Source organism: Talpa occidentalis, unplaced genomic scaffold, assembly GCF_014898055.3.
Source record: "Talpa occidentalis isolate TD23 unplaced genomic scaffold, MPIMG_talOcc4v2.1 talOcc4.6, whole genome shotgun sequence".
In the NCBI taxonomy this organism is placed as follows: Eukaryota; Metazoa; Chordata; class Mammalia; order Eulipotyphla; family Talpidae; genus Talpa; species Talpa occidentalis.
In genome coordinates, this window is record NW_023604972.1 from 21,355,355 (window position 1) to 21,378,957 (window position 23,603).

At 42.1% G+C, this 23,603-nt stretch overlaps 1 protein-coding gene across 2 annotated transcripts in view; it reads left to right on the top strand.

Annotated features, from left to right (window-relative positions):
• Positions 1–4,681: 4,681 nt before the first annotated feature.
• The window catches only part of FAM114A1 (family with sequence similarity 114 member A1), a 61,460-nt gene continuing 42,538 nt past the window's right edge, over positions 4,682–23,603 (top strand). For both annotated transcript variants that reach the window (XM_037530715.2, XM_054688410.1), the window contains exons 1-3: positions 4,682–4,724; positions 12,268–12,608; positions 22,515–22,608. In XM_037530715.2, coding sequence (XP_037386612.1) covers positions 12,276–12,608; positions 22,515–22,608 — 427 coding nt within the window. In that variant the 5' untranslated portion in view covers positions 4,682–4,724; positions 12,268–12,275. The remainder of the gene's footprint in view (positions 4,725–12,267; positions 12,609–22,514; positions 22,609–23,603) is intronic.

Here is a 23,603-nt window from a genome sequence, read left to right on the forward strand (position 1 = left end):
GTGCTTTTTAGGGAAGATAATGATTATAAAGTGACTGGAATAGTGATTGACACAGAAGAGAAGTCATTATAATAAGGAATATTGGAATCCTGCACAAGGCCTACATTTTCGTTTGTGGAAGTGGAAAGATCAGGGTATACTGTGGAATGAAGAAAAGCAAGGTGTAGAACAGCATAGGAAGTGTGACATCATTTGCATCAAATCTGGTCTGCCAGATGTTTCCATGGGTTATCTTTTTTTTTTTTAAAGAATTATTTATGCATACAAAAGCTGGGGTATAGGCCAGAGGTGGGGGGTGGGGGTGGTGAGAGGATTCACCAGAGTTAAAAGGGATATAGTGGGGAGAAGAACAGGCCAACTGACTGAAATACACTGCTGAGGGGAGAAGTGGGTGAGGCAGGAGAGGTCTGCTGCGCCATGCAGGTGGATCCCTGGCAGGGGAGAACTGCTGCTGCAGTGGCTGCAGATTGCTTCATAGTGCTGAGCTTAACACCTTGCGCCACCCGGGAGGGCCCATGTGTTATCTACTTGCTAGAGATTGTTCTGAGTACTTTACAAATATGAACTCATGTAACCCTCATAAAAGCATTGTGAGATAAGTACCATCATTCTCTCCAGACTGGTAGTGGCAGGGCATTATGCCAAGTGCCTTATAAGACACACAGAGGGGAGGCACAGAGAGAGGGAAGCAGGCCATGTGAAAGCAGAGGCAGATGTTCTGTTCCCCAATCTGGCTCTGGTGAATTCTCTCACCCTCCCGCACTTCTGACTGTACCCAGTGCTTGTATAATAAATAAATAAATATATATATATATATTTTTAAATCCTTAATTAAAAAAAAAAGGAAAGTAGAAGCAGAGATTGGCGCTGGGCAGCCACAAACCAAGATACCTGGAACCACCAGAATCTGGCTGTCCTACCAACACCTTGATTCTGGATTTCTGGCCTCCAGAACCATGAGGGGATATGCTTCTATTGTTCAAATTCATCTGTTTTGTGGTAATTCATTATGGCAATCACAGGAAGCTAAAAGGAGAAGCTACATTTATCCACTGATATTTGCACAAAAAAATCTTTTTTCCTGTTTTATTTTAGTAGAAGAGCCAAGAGATAGGTTTTTACTCACCATTTTATGGTCTTTTGACCTGTTGAATTATTTTACTATATACATGTATTACTATGTTTTTTTTATAATATAGTATGATAGTGGAATAAATAAAAGTACATAGCCTAAGGCCAGCAGATATACTGACAAAGTTGGAACATTATTTTGATGATTTTTACCTTTTTAAAAAACTGCCTTTCTTCCATCGAAAATCAACAGTCATGTCTACCAACAGCTTTCAAACAAGTAATATTAAAATACAATTATGAATACACTACATAAACCACAAGAAATAAAATTGATACCTTAGTATTAAACTTTGACATTAAAACCATAACCTTATTCCAAATTAGAAACAAAAGACTACTTAATCTGGGAGAAAATGTCTGCAACACATTTGCTACAAAAGTATTAAAATCCAAAATATATAAAGAATTCCTTCAAATCAATAAGAAGATTACTAACAAGCCCAATGGGGGGAGCAGATTAGCAAAGGATATAAACAGATGGATAATAAGAAAGGAAATAAAAATAGCTCAAACATAAAAGTAATGTGTTCTCATTGAAATGTGGGAAAATACAAATTAAGCAAGCAGTATATCCCCAAGATTGACAAAAATTAAAGCATCAAATAATATTAAATGTTGGTCAGAATGTGAGGAATCAAGAGCTCTCTTATATGTCCAGAGATTCTGGGTTAAATAGTCTGGGATGGCGCTTATTTTAAAAGCTCTTGAGATTCCATTCCAACTCCATAAAGGGTAGAGGACCAGGACACTCTGTACCCTAAATTCTATCTTTAACACATCGCCCTCTTGTGGTCCTATTTTTTCAACTACATCCCTCACACTTAGCTACCTGGGGTCATACTGTAGGTGTCCTTGACTCTCACTGCCACATCCAGATCGCAGTTTCTTCCGCCAACACTTGAAAACAATCCTCCTAGTTGCCATCATCCACAGAGCTCCGTCACTCCCTCTTTCATTGAGTATTTTAGCACCACTCACTGTTGAAGCCCAACACCTCCCCATCATAATTCTAACTATGTAGAGATTCTCCCATTCTTCTTGCTTCTTAGTTCTTCAATATTCTCTTCATAATATCAATTGCCAGCACCCACTTTCCAGCTACCACCTCTAACTCTTCCCCTCCAGTGCCAACTATCTCTCACAGTCACTGCAGTGGAGCAATGAGCTGGCCAGTCATGACCCATCCTTCTAATCATCACTTTGCATTCACCCTCAGCCACTTGATTCCTCTCTCTCTTCACCCTAAGGTAAGTCCAACTCCCCACTGGCTGATACTGAGCCTGGATGGAGTTGGAGAAAATACGCACCCAAACTGACTTTCTCACTGAAATTCATGACTACATCCCAGCCCTAACACAGAGTGCAAGATCACCTCTCCTTACTTAACCCATTTCTCTCCCACTGTCCTATCTTACACCTCCTCCTCTATCACACTTCCAATGCCTTCTCTTTCCTCCTCTTTATAAGAAAACTCCTCGAAAGAGTTGCTTGATTCCTTGGCTTCCATGATTCTCCTCCCAGGCTCTCAAACCCACTCCTATCAGGTTTCACCACACACCATTTCATAAAAATAACTCTCATCAAGGTCACCAATGACCAATGACTTTGCCAAATCCAGTGGTCAGTTCTCAACATACAGTTTAGTTCAAGCTAAGGATTATTATAGTATTCTCTATCTTTTTTCCACAGATTTGCCATATTCTCTACTTTTCTGTTTCTAAATACTTCAGAATTTTTTAATGAACAAAATGTTTTACGTGGCTAAAAATTAAAACTTTTGGAAAAAAACTGTATGAATTTGGAAGCACCTGGATTTGAGTTAAAAGGCATAAAATTTTCAGTCACCAATAAAACTTTGTTGCTAGAATTGTTCGGTTAGTAGTCTTTGATTGGAAGGGTGTGGTTTGGGTCAAAGGCAATACAGAAGCTTGCCCTATAACAGGGTAAGTCTGTTTGGGCTGTTGCCACTTAGCACAGCAGGGAGGGCAGGTGTAGCATAAGGTGCTTGCTTTCCCTGGACAGGTGAGGAAGCCGCAGTAATGTGTTTGGTCTATGGTAGACCAAAACTCACCTGTTACACCTAGAATACAAGTGTTAACACGATTGCAGCAAGCAGGGGGAATACGGTTTTTGAAAGTGATTTTGAAAGACAGTCTTTTAATTTGTGTTTTCCCTATCTGTTATATAAAGCTCCACATATGTATATACTTACAAGAATTTAGTTTGTTTTTTTCTAAGATTTATTATTATTATTTATTTATATAAGCACTGTGTACAGTCAGAAGCGCAGGAAGGTGAGAGAATTCACCAGAGCCAGAGCGGGGAGCAGAACAGGCAGAAGGACCGAAGTACACTGCTGAGGGGAGCAGCGGGCGGCAGGAGAGGTCTGCACGCCATGTGGGACCCTCGCAGGCAGCTGGGGATCGAACCTGTGCTGCAGAGGCTGCGGGCAGCTTCGCAGCCCAGTGCTCAACCGCTGCGCCACCAGGGGAGGCCCAGAAATTAGTTTTAAAACATGCGCTTTTATGAGCTTCCTTCTTAATATTTCACTGACCCCTGTCGTCGTTCCATGTCAACAAATTGGACGTACCATTGCAATTTTTAAAAAAGATCTGTTTTATTTATGCATACAAAAGCTGGGGTACAGGCCAGAAGTAAGGGGTGGGGGTGAGAGGATTCACCAGAGACAGAGCAGGGAACAGAACAGGCAGACTGACTGAAATACACTACTGAGGGGAGCAGCGGGCCAGACACGAGCGGTCTGCTGCGCCATGTGGGTAGCTCCCTGGCTGGCTGGGGGATCGAACTCGTGCTGCAGAGGCCCTACAAATTGCAATTTTTAATGACGACTGTTTGACGTTTACTATAATTTACTTCAAATCATCACCGTGAGGCATTGAGATTCCGGGTTTTCCCTGGCACAAGCAACTACACTGAGCATCCTGGCAAATGCCTATTTGCGCATTTGACCGGTTCCTTAGAACAGATTCGCTGATGTGGAATTCCTGAGCTAAAGCTACAGGGATTGAATTTTGATTCACATTTCCCAACTGGCCTTCTAAAAATTACTTTTGTTTGTCTGGTTGGTTGCTTTTAAAGCAGATTAAACTCCCCCTACACGAGACGGGGAAGCTGGCCCACGCCGACTCTGGAATCCGGAGCTTGCAACTCTTGCTGAACTTGAGCGACCCCTTCCCGGTGCAGCTGTCTGTGGGGTTTGCCAGGCGCTTGAAAGGAAGACCAGGGATCCGGAGGAGCTGCGAGCCCCGCAACCAGTGGGTGCGGTGGGCGCCCCTCCGGCCCTCCGGGTGGGCACAGAGCCAAAAAGCAAAGTTTCCTAGAGGGTCGAAGCGCAGCTCCGGACCTTCCCAGTTGCAAGGCGGGGGTGTCAGGCGCCTCCACCGCGCCCCGGGCCGGGCGGGGCGGGGCGCACGGGGGGGGGGCCCTCTGGGGCCGGCCTGGGGCGGGGCGCTCGGCCGGGCCGCCCGGAGCCCCCTCCGGGCCCGCCCCGGCCGCGTCCCCGCCAGCCCTGCCGACGTGGCGGGGCGGGACCCGCCCGGCGCTCCCGCGCGCGCTCGACCGCCCGAGCGGTAAGAACCCCGGGCGCCGGGTCCCCATCCCCTTCCCCGGGCGGGCGGGGGGTGCGGGCGCGGCCGCCGCGGGGTGGTGGGAAGCCCCTGCCGTCGCGCCCTCTCCTGGCCCCCGACTCCCGCCCGCCGCGTCGGGGAGAAGCCGTCGGCGGGGACCCGGCGCCGGGCGCCGGACCCGAGCTCCCGGCTGGGGGGGTGAGGCCCCGGGAGGACGCGCCGCGCGGCCGAGGGCCCTGCGTGGGTGCGGGCGTGTGAGTGTGTGTGTGTGAGTGTGTGTCGCTCCGGGTCCACGCTCATGCACACACCCACACGCCCGCGCTCGGGGTCTGCCCCCTCGGCCGCGGGAGCCCAGGAGCCTGCCCGGCACCCAGAGCGGCACAAAGCAAGTCTGCAGAAGTTTCCCTGGGTCCTGGGTCCGAGCGAGAAGCGAGCTGCAGGGGCCCCGCAGTGGGGCACGCGGGGGGGTGCGTGTCCCCGCTAGGCAGAGGCCTCCGGGGGTGCGCCTGCTCCTGCCCTCGGAAAACCGAGTTCAGGCCTTGACCTTCCGCCGAGCGCCTCGTCTCCCCTGCAGACCCTCACCCTGCCGGTCTCTCGTACCCCGGCCCACACCCTGAACTGGCACCACCTCGACTCCCAGCCCCAGCCCCGGGGTGGAGTCCTGCTCGTGTCCTCAGCTCCTACTCCCCTCCCCACCCACCCACCCAAACGTCCGGTCTTCTCCCCCGGAGTCTGGTGAGTACTTCCAGCCATGTCAGAACCGGCGCCTGCTCGTCACTGCATTCTCTAGGAGTAGAAAGTCACCTCTGCCCAGGTGGGGAGGGCAGTATCTGTGCCCGGTTGATGCCATCAGTGCCCGTCCTAAGCATAAGGAGAGTCCAAGCAGGTGGCTTCTAAAATCACTGTCTCTTGAATTCCAGAAGCTCTCGGCCCTCCTGAGGACACGCAGAGTGAGACAGGCTTTCTCCTTGAGGCTGTCTTTCAGCGTCCCTTGCTTGCCTCCTAGCAGCCTCTTTCCTGCCTGGCCAAATGCATTCCACGCTCTCCTTTTTCCATCAAATCCTGAGCTCAGGAATCTGATAAACTCACATTGTAAGCGCCAAGCGAAGGCATGGAACTTTCAGGGTGGAATCCGAGGCACATGTGAGCCAGTGCAGAAAGAATTTGAGGTTAGGAGGGAGCCTTCCTGAACCCCAGGGACTCAGACCCTGAAAGCAGCAATTTATTTATAAGACTGGGCTCGAGTCAAACAATTTTTCTCTCGTATCAGTATCAAACAATATATTTTAGTTCAGTAAACAGTCAAGGGTCAGAAACCAAGCTATCATGATCCTGCAGAAGAGAATGACATAGAAATAAATGCTACAGAAGCTCATAAAACTGTTACAAAAACATAGAGGAGGGAGAAGTAACTTCTTTGAAGGAGTGAGCAAGTTAAGGGAAAGTTCTGAGTGAAAAAGAAGCATAAGGCATGAGAAAGAAATCTGGAGGCAGGCAGCCCAGAAGAGGAAGCAGCATAAGCAAAGGCAAGGAAGGAGCTGGGGAGGTTTGCCAGGCGGGAAGCCTGGAGAGGCAGGAGTGGAGTGCCAGTGTGCTCAGCTGTAGCGAGATTGAAGCCGGCACACCCGGGGCCACAGAGACTGTGCACAGGTGTTTATACTTAATGCCTTTTCAAACCCTGGAATTCTGACTGCAGACCTGATGGACCTGCGGGAAGTAGAGTGGCGGGGATCCAGTGGACTGGTGGAGGGTTATTGGTGCTTTGTGGGGTACACTGATGTGTTCACACATTTGAGGAGGTGTGAACCTGTACTCCTAAAATATATTCATGTTGTAAACCACTGTAACCTCAATTAAAACAACAACAAAACACCTAATAGCTTTTAAACAGGGAAGCAAATAGGTTCCGTGTATATTTCATGTGGAGGCTAGACTAGAACCTCGGGCCTGGCAGTGACATTGACAAGCTCCATAGGAATGCTTCCAACCTGCTCGAGAGTTTTTAATCCTCATCCTTCCAGAATTTTTGATCCTGGTCCTTCACTGACCACCATTTTTTTCTAATTAAGGAAAGTGATTTCACCCAGAGTGTGTGTTACCAAATTCTTATGCTGCCAAGTGAGGCCATTTTAAAAAAATCCACACCATTGTTTTATAAATGAGACATTTTAATACCAAGAAAAGCATGAAGGCTAAACTTACAAGATAAAGGTAGACCTTTACATTTAATAAATTTAGATTGATGAAAAACTTGCTATCTTGTCCTTATTTTACTCTGTCATCATGGACTGTTCCCAGGCATGCAGTCTGGGAACAAAGTATCCAGATCATTTTGTCCAGCCTTACTTTACTGTCCAAGGGACAGTGGTTCTAAAGCCCAGCTCTTCCCATCCGGTCACTAATCTTCTATGTGGCCTCTTGGCCCACCACACAGATGTCCATTCTAAGTACCTAGACTTCATTCCTGACGGTGAGGAATGATGATTTGCATGTGTTCCTGTGCCACCACGTCTGAATAATCATATCAAAGCCAATTTCCAGGCTCTGCCCTGCCTTACCCGAGACCAGCCTAGTTCAGGCACATCTTTCCCTTCCTTGATGTGCCATTTTGCATCATCGTTTAACTATTTCAGTTTAGCTGAAATCATTTCCTGGACCTTTACCAACCAATATGAAAAGAGATTATTCTTTTTCTGAAGACAGTAAACATGTCTTCCATTGTAGACTTATTTTTGGAGGCATGCTGTTGCTGCTCCAATACCTAGCATAGTTCTGGGAGCATTTTAGGTGATGAATGAATTTACTCATGAAAAACTAACTTATTCCCAGCCTACAAAGGCTTCTTTATATGCCACCCTTCCCTTCCTTGTAATTTACTGAAGAAGCCTTCCTGTTTCTGTGGGTTGAGTCTCTCTTGCCTCAAAGTCACAGGACATGGCTGAAGGGATCCATGTTCTAAATCATAAATCAGGCAGGGGAGGTTTCCAGTCTAACACCCATTAGCGCACCCAGGTAGAACTGGGGCCTTTCCCAGCAGACTCAGTGCATGTCACAGCTGAGTCCTGGTAGACTTGAGCATCACTGCTCAGAAACAGCTTTGCACTTAGCACAGTTTCTAATGATTTCAGATAAAAGGGCATAGTCAAAAAAGGATTAGAGTTCTCTTGTCATACTAACAACCAGAGTAGATAAAGGTCTGCCAGAGCAAACAAAAAAAGTTTGAGGCTGGAGGGAGTGGGTAGGGAGAATTTGCTTTAGGGAAAATGGAAATCTGGCACAGGTAAAAGTAAATAAAGATTAGAGATGTGTACAATGTAAAGTTAAAGTGGGCTGAATAGTATGACTTACACAGATGTCAAGATACAGTTTTTCTGAAATGTGTAAGTTGTCCATAAATATTGTTTAATAGTCTCAGTTCATTACCTTACAGCAGACTTTTTGGGTATTTCTGAAGTCACCATGAGTCCAGGTTCTCAGATGGAGTTCTGCCTTACACTGACATGTATATTAGCATAGGGCTTGGTTATAGCACAGCTTGTTCTTGAAAGCTTGTTGAAGACTTAGTTGACTGTCCTTTCAGACCTCTGGACCATTTTAGAGGCAGAACTCAGCTAGTTCCCTAATCAGATTTTGACATTCTCCCACAATCAACTAGAACAATGGGCAGTAAGCTGTTAGACTCAATGTAATCTTATGCCTGGTACTAGAAGGGCAGAAGACACCTACCTCTACATTATTTCCCCCCCAATCTGCCTATCTTAGGCGCCTTCCATTTCACCAGTGAAAAAGGATTTCTAATATCCTTTATGCTAATTAGCATTCCCTACAGTACCTATCAGAGAGGGTAATAGTTTATCAAGATGAAGACATTCAATTACAGATTTTGAAATGCTAACTAAAGACCCTGGGAAAGTATATTTCTGCTTAGGGTATTTCAGCTATTAACCAGCTGTCCTCCAGGGCATAAATCACAACTAACCCAAATATATGTCACATGGTATATGCTGAAATATTTTAGATTACGAACAGTATCACAACATATTTAGGCAAATCATATACAATGATGCTTTTTATTTGCCTGTGAATATTTTTCATAGTTAGGTTTATTGTCATGTTCCTCCCTATAAAAAGTGAAATCATTTGGAAATTTTTAATAGTTGAGGTTACTAAGGAATTTCAGAATACCTCACAAAGAAATGAAATGCCAGTATTTATGACTAGCTATTGAGGAAAAGTAGAAATGAAAGTGATCTCAAAGCATCATTTATTCATGGCCCCATTCCCTTTATGTTCCTAGAACCAAGGTGAAGGATAAATTAAGACAGAGAACTCTCCAGGCTATGGCAGTCAAGCAATGTCCTAGGCCATGGGTCAGCATGTATTTTTTTGTATGGGGCTAGACAGTCAGTATTTAGGGTTTTGCAACTTTGTGGGCCATATGGTCTTAGTCACAACTATAAGTTCCCTGTTGTTGTGCTAAAGAATCAGACAAATGAATGTGTCTCTTTCCTAATAAAATTGTAATTATCAAGACAGGTGGGGATCTGGCCAGCAGACTGTAGGCCAGTACTGACTTAAGAAGTCAGTTTTCACGAAGATTCTATAAGCACCCAAATGACAATAGCTTTTCAAGTTCCCTACCTCAATGCTACCCCCTCCCATGAACCACAGTAACAACTACCCCTTTTCTGAACAGTGTCCTGACCATCTCATTAACAGACCATCTCCAGTCTTGAAGATCCTAAAGTTAATATACCAGCTAAAAGGAAGTATGCGTTTTTTGCCTTTTCTACCTGTAGATTTCTTTTCAGCAATGTTATCACTAAATTCAAGTACTTTCATTTAGAAAGGTGCATTCAAGCTCATTTAACTGGGAGGTGAAAGGACAAAAGACGATATGAGTCATTTTGGAACCACTTGTTGTAAGATAGCTCCTGAACAGTGAATGAGGGAGGGGGGGAATAATTTTGCTTTCATTTGCTTTCATTTCAAATATTTTTTAATTTACAATCTCCATGCAAATAGTAATATAACTCAACACACATACTTGCTGAGCTTCCCATTATGTCCAAGAAACCATGTTAAATTTTATAAAATTTTATTAAATATGAGAATATAAAAACAAAGCAAGAAGACACTCGTCTTCATAGAATTTGTAGTATAATAGGAAAACAATCTAGGGACTCTAATCAAAGAGGATTGTAATGTTCCAGGTGAGACCGACAGAAAGCATTCTCAGTGTGTAGGAAAAGAAAATTACATGAAGTTGGGGGAAAAAAATGGAGAAAGTGGTTGTTTTTACTAGGACTTAAATGTGTAAAAAGTCAACATTGAACCAACAACCACCTGAGTATCTTTTGTGAATGCCAGACACTATAGTGATTCTCGAATAGTCTCATCTAAGGCTCTGGAAGGGCACAGGGGAGATCAGCTTGGTGAGGCCAGAGTGCCAAGGCCCCGGATGCCATTTGAAGTGCATGGCCTCATCTCAATAGTGATGAGGAATCCAGGATTCATAAGGAATCCTGATGATTTATTAACAGAGCAGTGAGTGACAAATAAGGAAGGATCGGGAAGTGAATGGGAAAATAACAGTAGAAAGATGACCCCAATATAAAAATCATTGATAGGAAACTTCCCAAGAGCCAGATCTGCAGTGGAGGCAGTGAGACTAGAAGTAAAATATGGACATAGATTCTAAGTAAAAGTGTCTTGGATTTGTGCACTGGTTGAATATAAAAGAACAGGTAGATGGCATTGTAGATAAGGTTCTCATGTGGTTAGATCTCAAAGTCAGATATGGGTTCAAATCTCAAATCTGCCACTTGTTAAAAGTGTAACTTCTGAGCCTCCTTTGCTTCATCTATAAAACTCATCATATCGAGTCACAGGAGATGGTACATTTATGTCCTGGATTTAATAGGACCCAAGGAATGATTCTTGAGAGAATGAAAGTTTAATCAATGGCAGTAGTGAGGTTTTATACCTGGGTTATAGGGGACATCTAGGTGCTATAAAAAGAAGCACAAAAGTCAAAAGGGAGATCCTGGACAAACAGTAAGCCAACATATTTCCTCTTGGATAGGAACTGTTCAACTGATCATTAGAAATACTTATCCAGAGGTAGAGGTTTTTTTCATTACAGTGTTAAGATAAAACACTATATATTACATAGATCCTTAGCATATTAGCATATAAGTCACATAACACAAAATTCTCAGACTACAAAATTCACTCTTTTAAAGTATGTCCTTCAGCAGTTATTAGTATAGTCATAGTTATATAACCATTACCATGAGCTAGTTTTAGAACTGTGGCATCCAAAAATGAAATCCATACCCATTACCATCACTCCTTATTTCCGTTCTCTTGGCCCCCAGAAACCACTAATTTATTTTATGTCTCTATGGCATGGGAAATAGATATTTGAGACTCACAACATAGAAGTGGTGTGTAAAACTATGAGAAAGGAATGTGATCCACCCTGGGAGAAACCATAGCAAGAGAAAGACCCAGGTAATCTCGGAGATTGGCCATTTGAGGACAGAAGGATTTGCATCTGTACTGAGAGTTTAGCCTTACCACTGGGTCACCAGCATGTCCAATGGCTTCTCATTGTCATTTTAGCAGCTACTCTACCTCTGGATAAGTATTTCCAATGATCAGTTGAACATTTCCTCTCCAGAAGGAAATATGTTGGCTTACTGTTTCATATAGGATCTTGCATTCGGTTCAAGTGAAGGTGTTGGCAAGGCTGATTCCTTCTGGAGTCTCTGCAAGGAAAAAAGTTTTTTTGACTTTTTCAGAGTCTAGCGACCACCTATATTCCTTGGCTTGCAGCTCCTTCCTGCATCTTCAAAGTACATCACTTCAGTCTCTGTTTCTTTTACCACACTTTTTCCTCTTTGTAGTCAAATCTCCCGGTGCCTCTGTCTCAGAAGACACTTGTTATTTCATTTAGGCCTGCCAAGATGATCTCCCTATTTCAAGATCCTAATCACACCAGCAAAGTCCCTTTTGTCACTTAAGGTAACAGTCACACGTTCCAGGGATCCAGACATGGATATCTTTGGAAGCTTCTCTTCAGCCTACCCCAAGGTCACATAAAGTTTTTTTTTTTTTTTATAGAGGCATGTTTTATTTATTTATTTGTTTGTTTGTTTGTTTATACATGCACTGGGTACAGTCAGGAGCGCGGGAGGGTGAGAGAATTCACCAGAACCAGAGCAGGGAGCAGAGCAGGCAGAAGGACCAAAGTACACTGCTGAGGGGAGCAGCGGGTGGCAGGAGAGGTCTGCGTGCCATGTGGGACCCTCCTCTGGTGGCCGGGGAGCAGCCGGGGATCGAACCAGCACTGCAGAGGCCACGGGCAGCTTCGCAACCCAGCGCTCAACCGCTGCACCACCGGGGAGACCCAAGATCACATAAAGTTTTATTGATGGAGAAAGTGTACCCCTATCAGATTTAATTGAATTATTCCAGACTTTGAATTAAGCTTAACAATTCAGATTAAACTGTAAAGCATTTTTTGTAATTGTATTGGCAGATATTAAAATGTCTGAAGATGCTGGTGACACCTTCGCCACTGGAGACAAAGCAGAAATTACCCAAATGCCCAATACCGATTCTTTGCCTGAAGATGCAGGGGTCCACTGTGATTCAGCTATGGTTTCTGAGGAACCAATTCCAGCTGACCCTGGAGGAGATGTACGTGAAAATGCAGTTGAGGCTGCAGAGACTACTGACACTGAGCAGCCCATAGACACCAGTGCTGTGGAGCACCCCCACAATGGAGAAGTGACAGAAGTGCTTGCTGAGTGCATTGATTCCGTCAGTCTAGAGGTAGAACTTGGATCTGAAATACCCCTGAAAGAACAGAATGAGCTGGTAAGAATGTTTCATACGACTCAGTTGAACCTAAGTTCCTGCTGATATCTCCCATCAGCACAGCTTTGTGACAAGTTCTTCAGATGGTGATTGGGAGTTTAGAATATATATACTATATGTATATAACACCATCTCCATAACATCACCACTGTCATCAGAAATGTGTTGTGTGATGAAAAAGACATATCTGAGAATAATTGGTGATTATAGTCATTATAGCAGTTTGATAATTGTATTAATAATAACAGTCACAAATTATTGGACATGTTCTGTGTTCTAGGCACTGTGCATGATTCCTGGCTGTTATGTAAAAGCTCTTAGAGATTCTAAGCTGGATGTTATTAACCTCAATTTATAGACACAGCAACCGGGCTTGGAGATATTAAACAGCCCAGTAGGATGTTAAGCAAACAGAAGATATTATAATATTAAATATAATGAGTTCAATTATTAGTAAGCCTGTTCCACCCTAAATAATCAGTCTTTCTTTAATACCACTTCGATTTTAATGAATTTTTGCAAATCCACTATGGAGATGGTAAACATTCTGATCACTGCTTTATCATCACATACCACCTTCCAGGGACCAGAGGCAGTGCTCATGGTTGCCTTCTCCCTTCAGTGTTTACACCTGTCTCCCTGGGGGGTAAGATAGACCGGTGTCTCCCAGCTGGTGCCTTGTGCCACATCAATACACTGTCCTTCCTGGGTTTTCCTGACATCCTCACCTCCACCTGTGTGGGGACTGGCAGGAGTAGGGAGGTACTCAGTATGAAAGGAGATGACTGCTCTGCTCCAGGCCTGCCTTCTTGAATGATGGTACAGAATGATGGAATCAGGGTCTCTTCTTTTGGCCAGCTCCAGCCCTATTGAACCTGAAGGGTAAACCGTAGATCACCTCCTTGAAAGAGCTCTGCTATATGCAGTAAGGGAAGGGAACCAAACGGGGAACCAAGGCCTGGACTTTCATTGGCCAGTCTATCATTAACTCCACGAGGTTAGACAAGATACAGCATCCCTCTATGCCTCTGTTTTTTCCTCATTTTCCTTTATTTTGCACGTGAAGACCACCAGTATGTTCTAAAGTTATGTGATTCTTTATTCAAAAGCTAGATTCCGTGCCTCAGTTTCCTCCAGAGGTTTGACGAAACTGTTGTAAGATGAAAGGGGCTTTCTCTGGGAGGAGAGTGTTTCCCATCACTGGAGATGTTTAAATAAAAGTCAACAGTCATTTGGGAAGAATGTCATGGAGGGGTTTGAGGACCAGCTGGGAATTAGGATCAGATATGGTAAACATGTACCCCAAAGTTTGTATATGAGTTCCAACAGCTCAAAGAGCCTTTCATGGGCCCCTAAAGGGAGCAAAAACCAGCTAGAAGGTTCTTAACTCTAGCTAAATATATCAACACCTGGAAGAACATTAAAAAAAAAAAAAATTTGATGCAAGGTTCTATAGTAGTCTGAGTCTCCAGAGAAACAAAACCAATAGATGATGATGGATGGATGGATGGATGGATGGATGGATATATGTGTATACATACATTTATTATAAGGAATTGGCTCACACAATTATGGAGATCGAGAAGTCCCAAGCTGGAGACCCCAGAGAGCCCCATTATCATTCCAGTCCAAGCTCAAAGGCTTAAGAACCACAAGAGCTAAGGGTTTAAGTTCCAATTTGGATTCCAGTCCAAAGGCAGGAGAAACCAATGTCCCAGAGCAAAGACAGCGAGACAGAGAGGAATTCTTTCTTATTAGAGGGCAGATTAGCCTTTTTGTTCAAGTCAAGCCTTCAGCTGATTGGCTGAGGCCCACCCACACTGGAGTGTGAACCTTATACTCAACTCACAAACTTGAATTTGAATAAAGAATCATCAGGTTTCCTTTTATGATTTTTTCAATAAGTGATCTTTCATTATCTTTCTGGCTCTAAAATTTTATGATACTAAAATAATGCATTGAAAGCTTTTCAAAAAGCTTTTCAAAAACCAAACCCTGTTTGATTCTCTTCCCTTACTGCATGCAGCAGAGCTCCTTCAAGGAGGTGATCTACAGTTTACTCTTCAGGATCAATAGGGCTGGCCGAAGATGATTCCATCATCCTGTACCATCACTCAAGAAGGCAGGCCTGGAGCAGAGCAGTCACCTCCTTTCATCCTTTCATTTTTTTGGCCAATAAGATACCTTTTCATGCATAAATCTTTTTAAAAAAAATAGCCACAGAACACACAGAAAATAAATATGAGCCATTTGTAAGCTTTGGGTTTGCAATTTGGTGCTGTTGGTAAAGAGATGGACCTAGAGATTATGTCACACAGTCCATCCAAATAGGGAAATGGCAGAGTGAGCATTTGAGTCATAACTTTCTCATGCCAGAGGCTCAATGCTGTCTTTCTATTTTGGGAAACGTTAGTTTTCAATTTTTATTTTAAATGCTACTCTTCACAATTTTTTATATATTAAGAAAAATACATCTGAGGGGCCTCCCTGGCGGTACAGAGGGTAAAGCCTCAGTGCTATCAAACTATCACCAGCCACTGCGGCATGAGTTTGATCCCCAGCCAGGGAGCTAACCCACATGGCGCAGCAGACCTCTCCTGTCTCGCCCACTGCTCCTCTCAGCAGTGTATTTCAGTAGATCTGCCAATTCTGTTCTCCACTCTATCTCAGATGAATTCTCTCACATAATCCCCACCTCGGGCTTACACCCAGTTCTTGTATGCATAAATAAATAAAATCATTTTTAAAAAAAAGTGTATGTTCCCCCGATGGAGTACATATGGACATATACAATCCAATTTCAGGTTTCTAATAATTCTAACAAGATTGTTCATGAAGGTTCCACAATCAAATGTCAGCATTCCCGTACATATCTGCCTTCTTAAAATGTTTGAGCAAATTGAATGAATCTGCTTTTGAAAGCACTTTATAAACCTCCTGAATGCTACAGGGATAAAGACGACTGACATAACACTGATAGCATCTCAAGGACTGTGAAAAGGTGAGCATTTCCTCATCAGGAAGCATCACATAAGTGTCTGGGTGGGAGTGCAAATCCTGGACACAGAATTGAGCCTGTGGCTCTGGGTCTATGTGTGTGGTCCTGCATCAGGAGCCCAGACAGAACCAGGTGTGAGAGCAGCCCATGAGCAGTTTCCACAAAGGACAGAAAGCAGATACTGCTGACTGGAAGGACCTAGAGCAGGGAGCTTGTCTTTCACCCAGGTTAAATTCAAACTCTTCTACATAGATTCAAATTTAGTCTTTTCTAAAGGATTAGCAGAAAAGGGGATTCTACCAACTCTTGTGGCAATCTGTCCTTTTTATCTTAATAAGTATTAGCAGTAGTCAATGTTGTGCCTCACCCTCCAGCACTGTTCATTCATTTGCTCTGTTTTTTGCCCATTGTTGGCCTCTTACAAAAATTTTTTTTGCAGTGATGAAAACAATTTTTTTTTCTGTCGATCAATAAGAGAATGAATTTTAAAACATCTTGAATCAAAAGTTCGTTTACAAGTTGGCTATTTGGCTCTTAAATAAAGGTCCCTCAAAGAATGGCAAGTTCTATAGGAAAACAGGCAGACTCAAAAACCTGTTTGATTACAGATGTATCTAAGCCTAAATGAATCTCATCACCCCTTTTAAAAAGTTTCTATGGCAAAATGTCTGCTTTTGAAAAACTTAGTAGAGGAAGCTTTGAGCTATCTCTTCTCTCCATAATCTCACCGTCATATCCTATAAATGAAATCAAATATCAAATCACATTGTACTACACTGTTAAAAATAAGTATAATTAGTAAGAGAGTTAAACATAGTTCATGAGAACTATTTCTTATGGGAATTTACAAATGTCCCATTGCTCTGTCCTTTCAGTCACTTTGGTCACCACCCTGAGTGAAAGATTCACTCAAGACAAATGTGCAGAATTTTAGAGGTAAGATTTTTTTCCCCCCTTATATCTGGCAAGAAACCAGAATTCCCCAGAGTTCAGAACTGGATAGATAACCATTTAGCGCAGAGCAAAATTCTTCCTAATACCTTATTCATATGTAAAGGTAGGAAGATAGTCTGAAAAATAGTTCCCATCCAAAATCTTGAGTGCCTTTCTTTAATTTCACCATCTTTCACCCCCTTCAGATAGCCAGAATGCTAGATAACAGAACAATGTTTTTATCAGTTAAAACTCATTTCTGCAATTCAGTATGCTAATTAGAAAGTATCAGGTGTTAATACAGGTACAGATAATAGAAATGCTTGTTATAGCTGCCTCTGATTAGGATGCCAGCTAAGGACCATCCTGAACTGTGTATATTTTATAGCAATGTGGGAAACATTTGGATTGTAGCTTAATCTAAGGAGCCACATAATTTCGTAATAGGCATGCTAAAATAAAATCATAACTCACAGAAGAAAGGGGGAGGGAGTAAGAGTCAGATGATAGGGCATGCAAGTCATAAGAATATTTTAAGTGTGCAAAAGTGGTTCAGCTTCAGATGCTCTGACAGGTCAAGAAATAAAATGACTAATATGTATCCATGGCTTTTACAACAAGGAAGCCATTGTAACCTTGATGAGGAAGGTTTCATGAGGCGGTAGCCATGAGAGAGTTACTGTGGTCAGTGGAAAAGTGAAGGGATGCAGGGTGGATATGGAAGATCCTTTTCTGAGAGCTGAAGAAGAAGGAGAGGGACCAGAAACAGATGTTTGAAGGAAATGTTTGGTTATTGTGATTTTCATTTGTTGATTTTAAGATGAAGGATGAGCATGATTAAACGTGGACAGTACCCAATAGAAAGAGAAAAGTTGGAAAGCTAAGACAGAAGGAAGAGAAGACCAGGCTCCCAGACTCGGAGGCAGTCAGGTGGAGGTGGTCATTTAACTCAGTGGAAGACATTGCTTCCATAATGATAGAAGAGAGGAAATAATTATGTAGCTATGAATGGGGATGCAATAAATTAGTTTTGAGTTTAGATTAATGGTTTTTGATAGAGTTCGGTGTACATATGTTGTTTGCATAAAAAGGACTAGTTAAACTTTTCATTTGGTTTAAAGAATTGGTGTTCCAGTTATGAAGGTTACAAATTCAGAAATTCAGTTCCTCCAAGGCTTTACATTCATCTCACAAATCTTATTCTATTTAGAAGCCTAGCAAAATTGAGCAGTCACTTTCAGGGGCTTTTTACCAACTTAAACACATTCAAATGTTTTTGAACTGCATCTATAAATTTAATATATTCTATTTCCTTTTGAAGTATGTAATATATCTACTTAAACAAAGCCTTGCTAAATCTTTAAAAATTGTGTTACAAATCTATTTAAATAAGAATTGTAGTAAATCTATTAAATGTATAGAATGAATATAAAATCTTCTTACATGTTATAATAATATGCATAAATTTAGGAAGATTTCACTTAAAATCAGAAGTCTAATAATTTAATTATTCAACATTTGTCACTGTAGTCAAGTTCATTAAGCATTAGTAGTACAGAAAAGACCAAATAGTCACAAAAATATTAATAGCATAACTTTGATGCTCTAAGTTTTTTTTTTACTTTCTATTTTAAGTCTTCCCAAAGTTAAAATGATGCATATTCACAAAGGAACAAAATTACCTGGAAATAACAGGCATTTTCAAGCAAGTATTTTGATGTAGTTTCAGGTATCCAGAGCAATTTATATACCAACCCTTTCTTTGGAGCAGCTGTGTCATGAGTTACAAAACCTAAAAGAATTTGATCTTAAGGTCCCATTGCACACATTTCTACATGCAAATTGTACACAGTATTGATTCTTGATCTACTTAAGGAAATAAGACAACCAAGTTGACCTTTGATCTTATGACTGCTACATGTATTTTACAACTAAATGTTAAAGAACTTTGAATTAGATGGAATTCTAAGATTTGTATATTTTTTTCTAATGATGCCCTTGAACTAAAATAAGCCTAAAATAAGTAAATATGTGTTCTGTTTAATGATAAAGACCAGTAAATAGGATACTATATATAAAAATATCTTTTCTATTTAATGACCTTTGAACTGGATGGAAGGTTGCATTCATTCACATTCTTAGGACCACACAACAGTTATAGATATTTAAATGATGTCTTGTTGTTTAACATAAATCTTGAAGTTTGGCTATCCCTCGTGACCAATCTAAGTATGATTTATTGTTACAAAATGAGACCATTCTCCTGAGAGTTTATTGGAAGGGGCAGGTAGTTGAGAGGATTCTCATCCGATGACTTTTGTTTTCTCTATGAATTAAGATATGAAGCTATCTGTTGAAGTGGGGCTAACATGGGATGAGGGTGAGAAAAAACTTTAAAATGATCATATTTGATCATGGTAGATCTAAGTAGAACTATGTTGCCTACTTTACAGTCTCATAGTGTTTGACATTAAAGTCATGGAAAGTGGAAACAATACTCGTGGAGACATTTATAATTCATGTTGAACATATAGTTAGTATGGTTTTTATATTAAGTGTGCACATTTAACCATTGGAGTATTTGCCACTGATGACAAATATTCTTCGTAGCAGATCAAGAGGTTACAGCTCAATGTCAAAGGAGCTTTATTAATAAAGCAATTGCAGTAGTCATGATACTGCAAAAAGTTCTAGACTCATTTAACATTTATTTCCATTTGCTAGTCAATTACCAGCTGTCAGAGTATATTAAGTATTGTAAATTTGAGTCTGAAGCTGTCACTCCTAAGTGTATTAACTCTCCCTAATCACATAGGTAGTGATTTGTCCCATGAAAGAATGATATTAATCACAAACTTACATCTGTCTTCATGATGGTGTAATATTGCTCCTGGCTTCCATTGCCAAAGTGAAGTAAATCAATATAGACACCAAAAATGAAAGCAGACAGTCATGAATCATAAGTATTTCCATTCATGTTAACAATATTCTCACTGTTTCCAGAGAAAAAAGGAAATGTCAGCCAATTTTCGAAGCTTTTTGCTTTTTAGTGTTAAATATAGTTTATTATTACTAGTAGTAGTATTGCTAGTAAACATTTATGGAGGAATTACTATGCTCAAAATTTTATAAGAATTGTTTCTTTTAATCTTCACAATAACCCTGTGAGAGTATTGGCTCTTATATTACTATAACTTGAATTTTCTAATGAGTAAATGATAGCTTTAAAGACTTGAGTTAATTTGTTGCCCAAAATGGTAGAGCCTGGGGCCTCCCTGGTGCTGCAGGGGTTAAAATCTCAGGGCTATCAAGCTATAGGCAGCCACTGCCCCAGGAGTTCTATCAGGTGGAGTTTGATCCCTGGCCACCCGGCCAGGAGCTAACCCACCCTCTTGGCTCAGCAGACCTCTCCTGTCTCACCTCTGCTCCCCTCAGCAGTGTATTTCAGCAGATCTGCCTGTTCTGTTCCCATTCTGTCTCTGGTGAATCCTCTCACCCCTTGCACCTCTGGCCTACACCCCAGTTCTTGTATGCATAAATAAAATAAATCTTTAAAAAAATTAATGGTAGGGGCCTCCCTGGTGGCCCAGCGGTTGAGCGCTGGGTTGTGAAGCTGCCCGCAGCCTCTGCAGCGCTGGTTCGATCCCCGGCTGCTCCCCGGCCACCGGAGAAGGGTCCCACATGGCGCGCAGACCTCTCCTGCTGCCCGCTGCTCCCCTCAGCAGTGTACTTCGGTCCTTCTGCCTGCTCTGCTCCCCGCTCTGGCTCTGGTGAATTCTCTCACCCTCCCGCGCTTCTGACTGTACCCAGTGCTTGTATAAATAAATAAAAATAAATCTTTTAAAAAAATTATAAAAAAATAATTTTTAAAAAAATAAAAATAAAAAATTAATGGTAGAACCTGGAGTCAAACCCAAGCAATTTAATTCCCTTACCTTTTTTCTTGACCACTAGTCTACACTGGCACATGGTATATGATAGTTACTCAGTAAATCAGTCAGGAATGCATTTGGATGCAAGTAACTAAAATCTAACATTTAATAGGTTACAAAACAGCTATTCATTATTTCTAACTTAAGAAAGAATGGACACAGGTAGTTACTCACACTGGTTTAGTAGCTCAGAAGTACCAGAACCAAGACTCTGTGATTCCCTAGCTTTTCTCCCATGGAAGCAAAAATGGCTGCTTCTGTTTCACATGTCCACATTCAGGGCAGGAAAAAGGGTGGGGGGAAGAGTTGTAGACAGCCATAAATTGGAAACACCTATAAGATAGATGATAATCTATCATGAATGCAAAAAATTCCCCACTTATATCTCATTAGTCAAAACTATTCCACGTGGCCACCCTATCAAGGGAGGAAAGTTGGGAATGACTGATGGGCCAGCCTTGGGTCAAAAGCTACAGAAGCTACATATTCTGTAGAAATTTTTCACTTCCCTAACTCATCTCTCTTTTTGGGGGGCGGAGGCAGGGAATGAAAGAACTCAATTCCTAATCCTACAGCCGCTAATGTGTTCTTGCCTCATTTTCTTTTTTTTTTTTTTTAATTTTTTTAATTTTATTTTTTAAGATTTATTTATTTATTTATACAAGCACTGGTACAGTCAGAAGTGCAGGAGGGTGAGAGAATTAACCACAGCCAGAGCGGGAAACAGAACAGGCAGACTGACGAAACACACTGCTGAGGGGAGCAGCGGGCGGCAGGAGAGGTCTGCTGCGCCATGTGGGACCCTCACCCTGTGGCCGGGGATCGAACCGTCGCTGCAGAGGCTGCGGGCAGATTCGCAACCCAGCGCTCAACCGATGCGCCACCGGGAAGGCCTGTTGCCTCATTTTCTAATATATATTCCTGGGTAATAAGGGAAAAGTTGTGGTACCACACTTTGATCCAAGACACATTGTTTGCAAGACTATTTTTACAGATACTATTGCACACCTAAGAAAATGGATGGCTTTCAGCCTTTTATTCAACAACAAAAAACTTATCAAGCACTGACTATATGTCATATATAAGACCTTACCAAAGTCAAAGTCTCCTAAGTTCTGGATATACATCAGTGAACAAAATATTTGAAAGCGAGTGGGGGAGAGAAAGAGTATAACTCAGTACCACTCAATCACTGTGTGGGAAATTCAAGGAACCCAAAAATGATAAAAATGCAGCAGAGCCCTGAGGAGGAATAGGAACCAGAGGCTGATAAGCGATTAGGAATCCCAGCAGCCTCTCTGAGCATTTCGCCTTCATTCTGCAGTCTGCTTTCTCTTCGGTCTTAGTCTGCAAAGAGGATGTAAGATGGTTGCCCCATATTGCTTGAGTTTCATCTTTACCCAAGCAACCATGTCAAGTTGAGCCAGATTCTCTCATTGCCAATCCAAATACCTAGCAAGCCCAGGGACAGTGAGAAAGAGAAGAGAGGAGTCACTGTAAATGGAATGAATACCTCAAAAGCCTTCTTTTGCTGATACCCAGCTCCAGGCTTATCCATGCATTTCTAGACTCTGCCTAGTGTCCGTGCCAAAGTTCTTCCTACTACCCTAGAGATTTCCCAGTTAACTCTACTTTGAGGAGCACATTTGTTTATTTCTGTAAAAATTGCCAGAGTCAAGGTGGTTTTTTTTTAAATTTTTCAAGTCACTCTTGTGCCCTAGTACATAGTAAATCTCTCCTTGTCCCAGAGTCTTTCACCCTGTCTTCCAAATAATGGGAAATTGAGAAGTGAGATCCTACTCCCTTCTCATTTCATACCAAGCCCTCAAAACCAACACCACTACTAATGAATTTGGTTCCAAAGTACACATTGTAATATAGGTTGGTGTAATTTTTTTTTTATGGCCCTTATAAACTCTAAGCCAGTGAGATATGGTGGTTGGTGATTTTTCTTAAACCTTCTCTTTGTTTTAAACCAATGAGTGTTTTTCCATTCAAGGATAAACTGAATCGCTGACCTTTGGCTAATCTGTTTTTCTACAGGCTGAGGCTGTGGATTCCCCTCCACGTGGTGGGGGCTGGGCAGGCTGGGGCTCGTGGGGCAAATCACTGATCTCATCAGCATCTGCCACAGTAGGTAAGCATTATATGTTGCATTTGAATGGATGAAGTTCAGAAGCCTAATAGGATATGACATTTCAATCATACCATGGACTGACAGTTTAACACTAGCCCATGGGATAATAAAAGCAAATTATTTTCTGTGATTACTATTCTAAGTGTTTCCTTCATGTATATTAACACGTTCATTCCTCAAAATAACCCGGTAAGGAGGTACTCTTATTTTTTCCATTTTAGAGATAAGGAAGCTGATTCACAGAGCCTAAGACCTTACCAAAGTCAGAAGTAGCTGCATTTGAACCAAGTAGTATGACTATTAACCACTATATTTGTAAGAGCAGGACTGGCCACAGGGCAGGTTTTCTGATCCCATGCAGACCGGGTAAAGGAGGAGTCAGAGTCCTCAGTGGTTTTGCAGGTTTTTTATTGGGGTTCACCAGGCATATGACAGGCAGGGGTGCTTCAGTCTTCACTCTATCTGAGCTCTCTGGAGTTCGTTCTGCTGCTTCTTGGCTTCTCTTTAGGCTTCGGCTTTGGCTTCTACTGCTGCTCTTGGCGTCCCCGTGACGCCGCCCTTAAAAAAAGCACAGTCTTAGCTCAGCTGAATCCCATCTACCTATGCCCACACCCTATTCCAGGTGCCCGCCATCAGGCATGCATTCAGGACAAGGATCCATCATCTATCCTGATGGTGGAAGGGCAGAAAAGCCTGACATTTTCTTTACCCTACAATATTACATTGCTTCTTAAAATATAAGATTTGGGCTTTTGCAGTATCTTCTTAAAGCGTTGTGCTTATCATCCAACTTGAATGTTTTAAAACGTATCTATCAAAGACACTTCAACAACAGGACATTGAAATAAAATAAAAAATATGCAGGCAGGAATGACATATATTATAAATGTAATATATTATATATTTTTATATATATATATATATATTCCAAGGCTAATAGAGTTACTGTAATAAGCATTGATCTTAACTCTGAACTTCTGGCTATCTGCAAATTA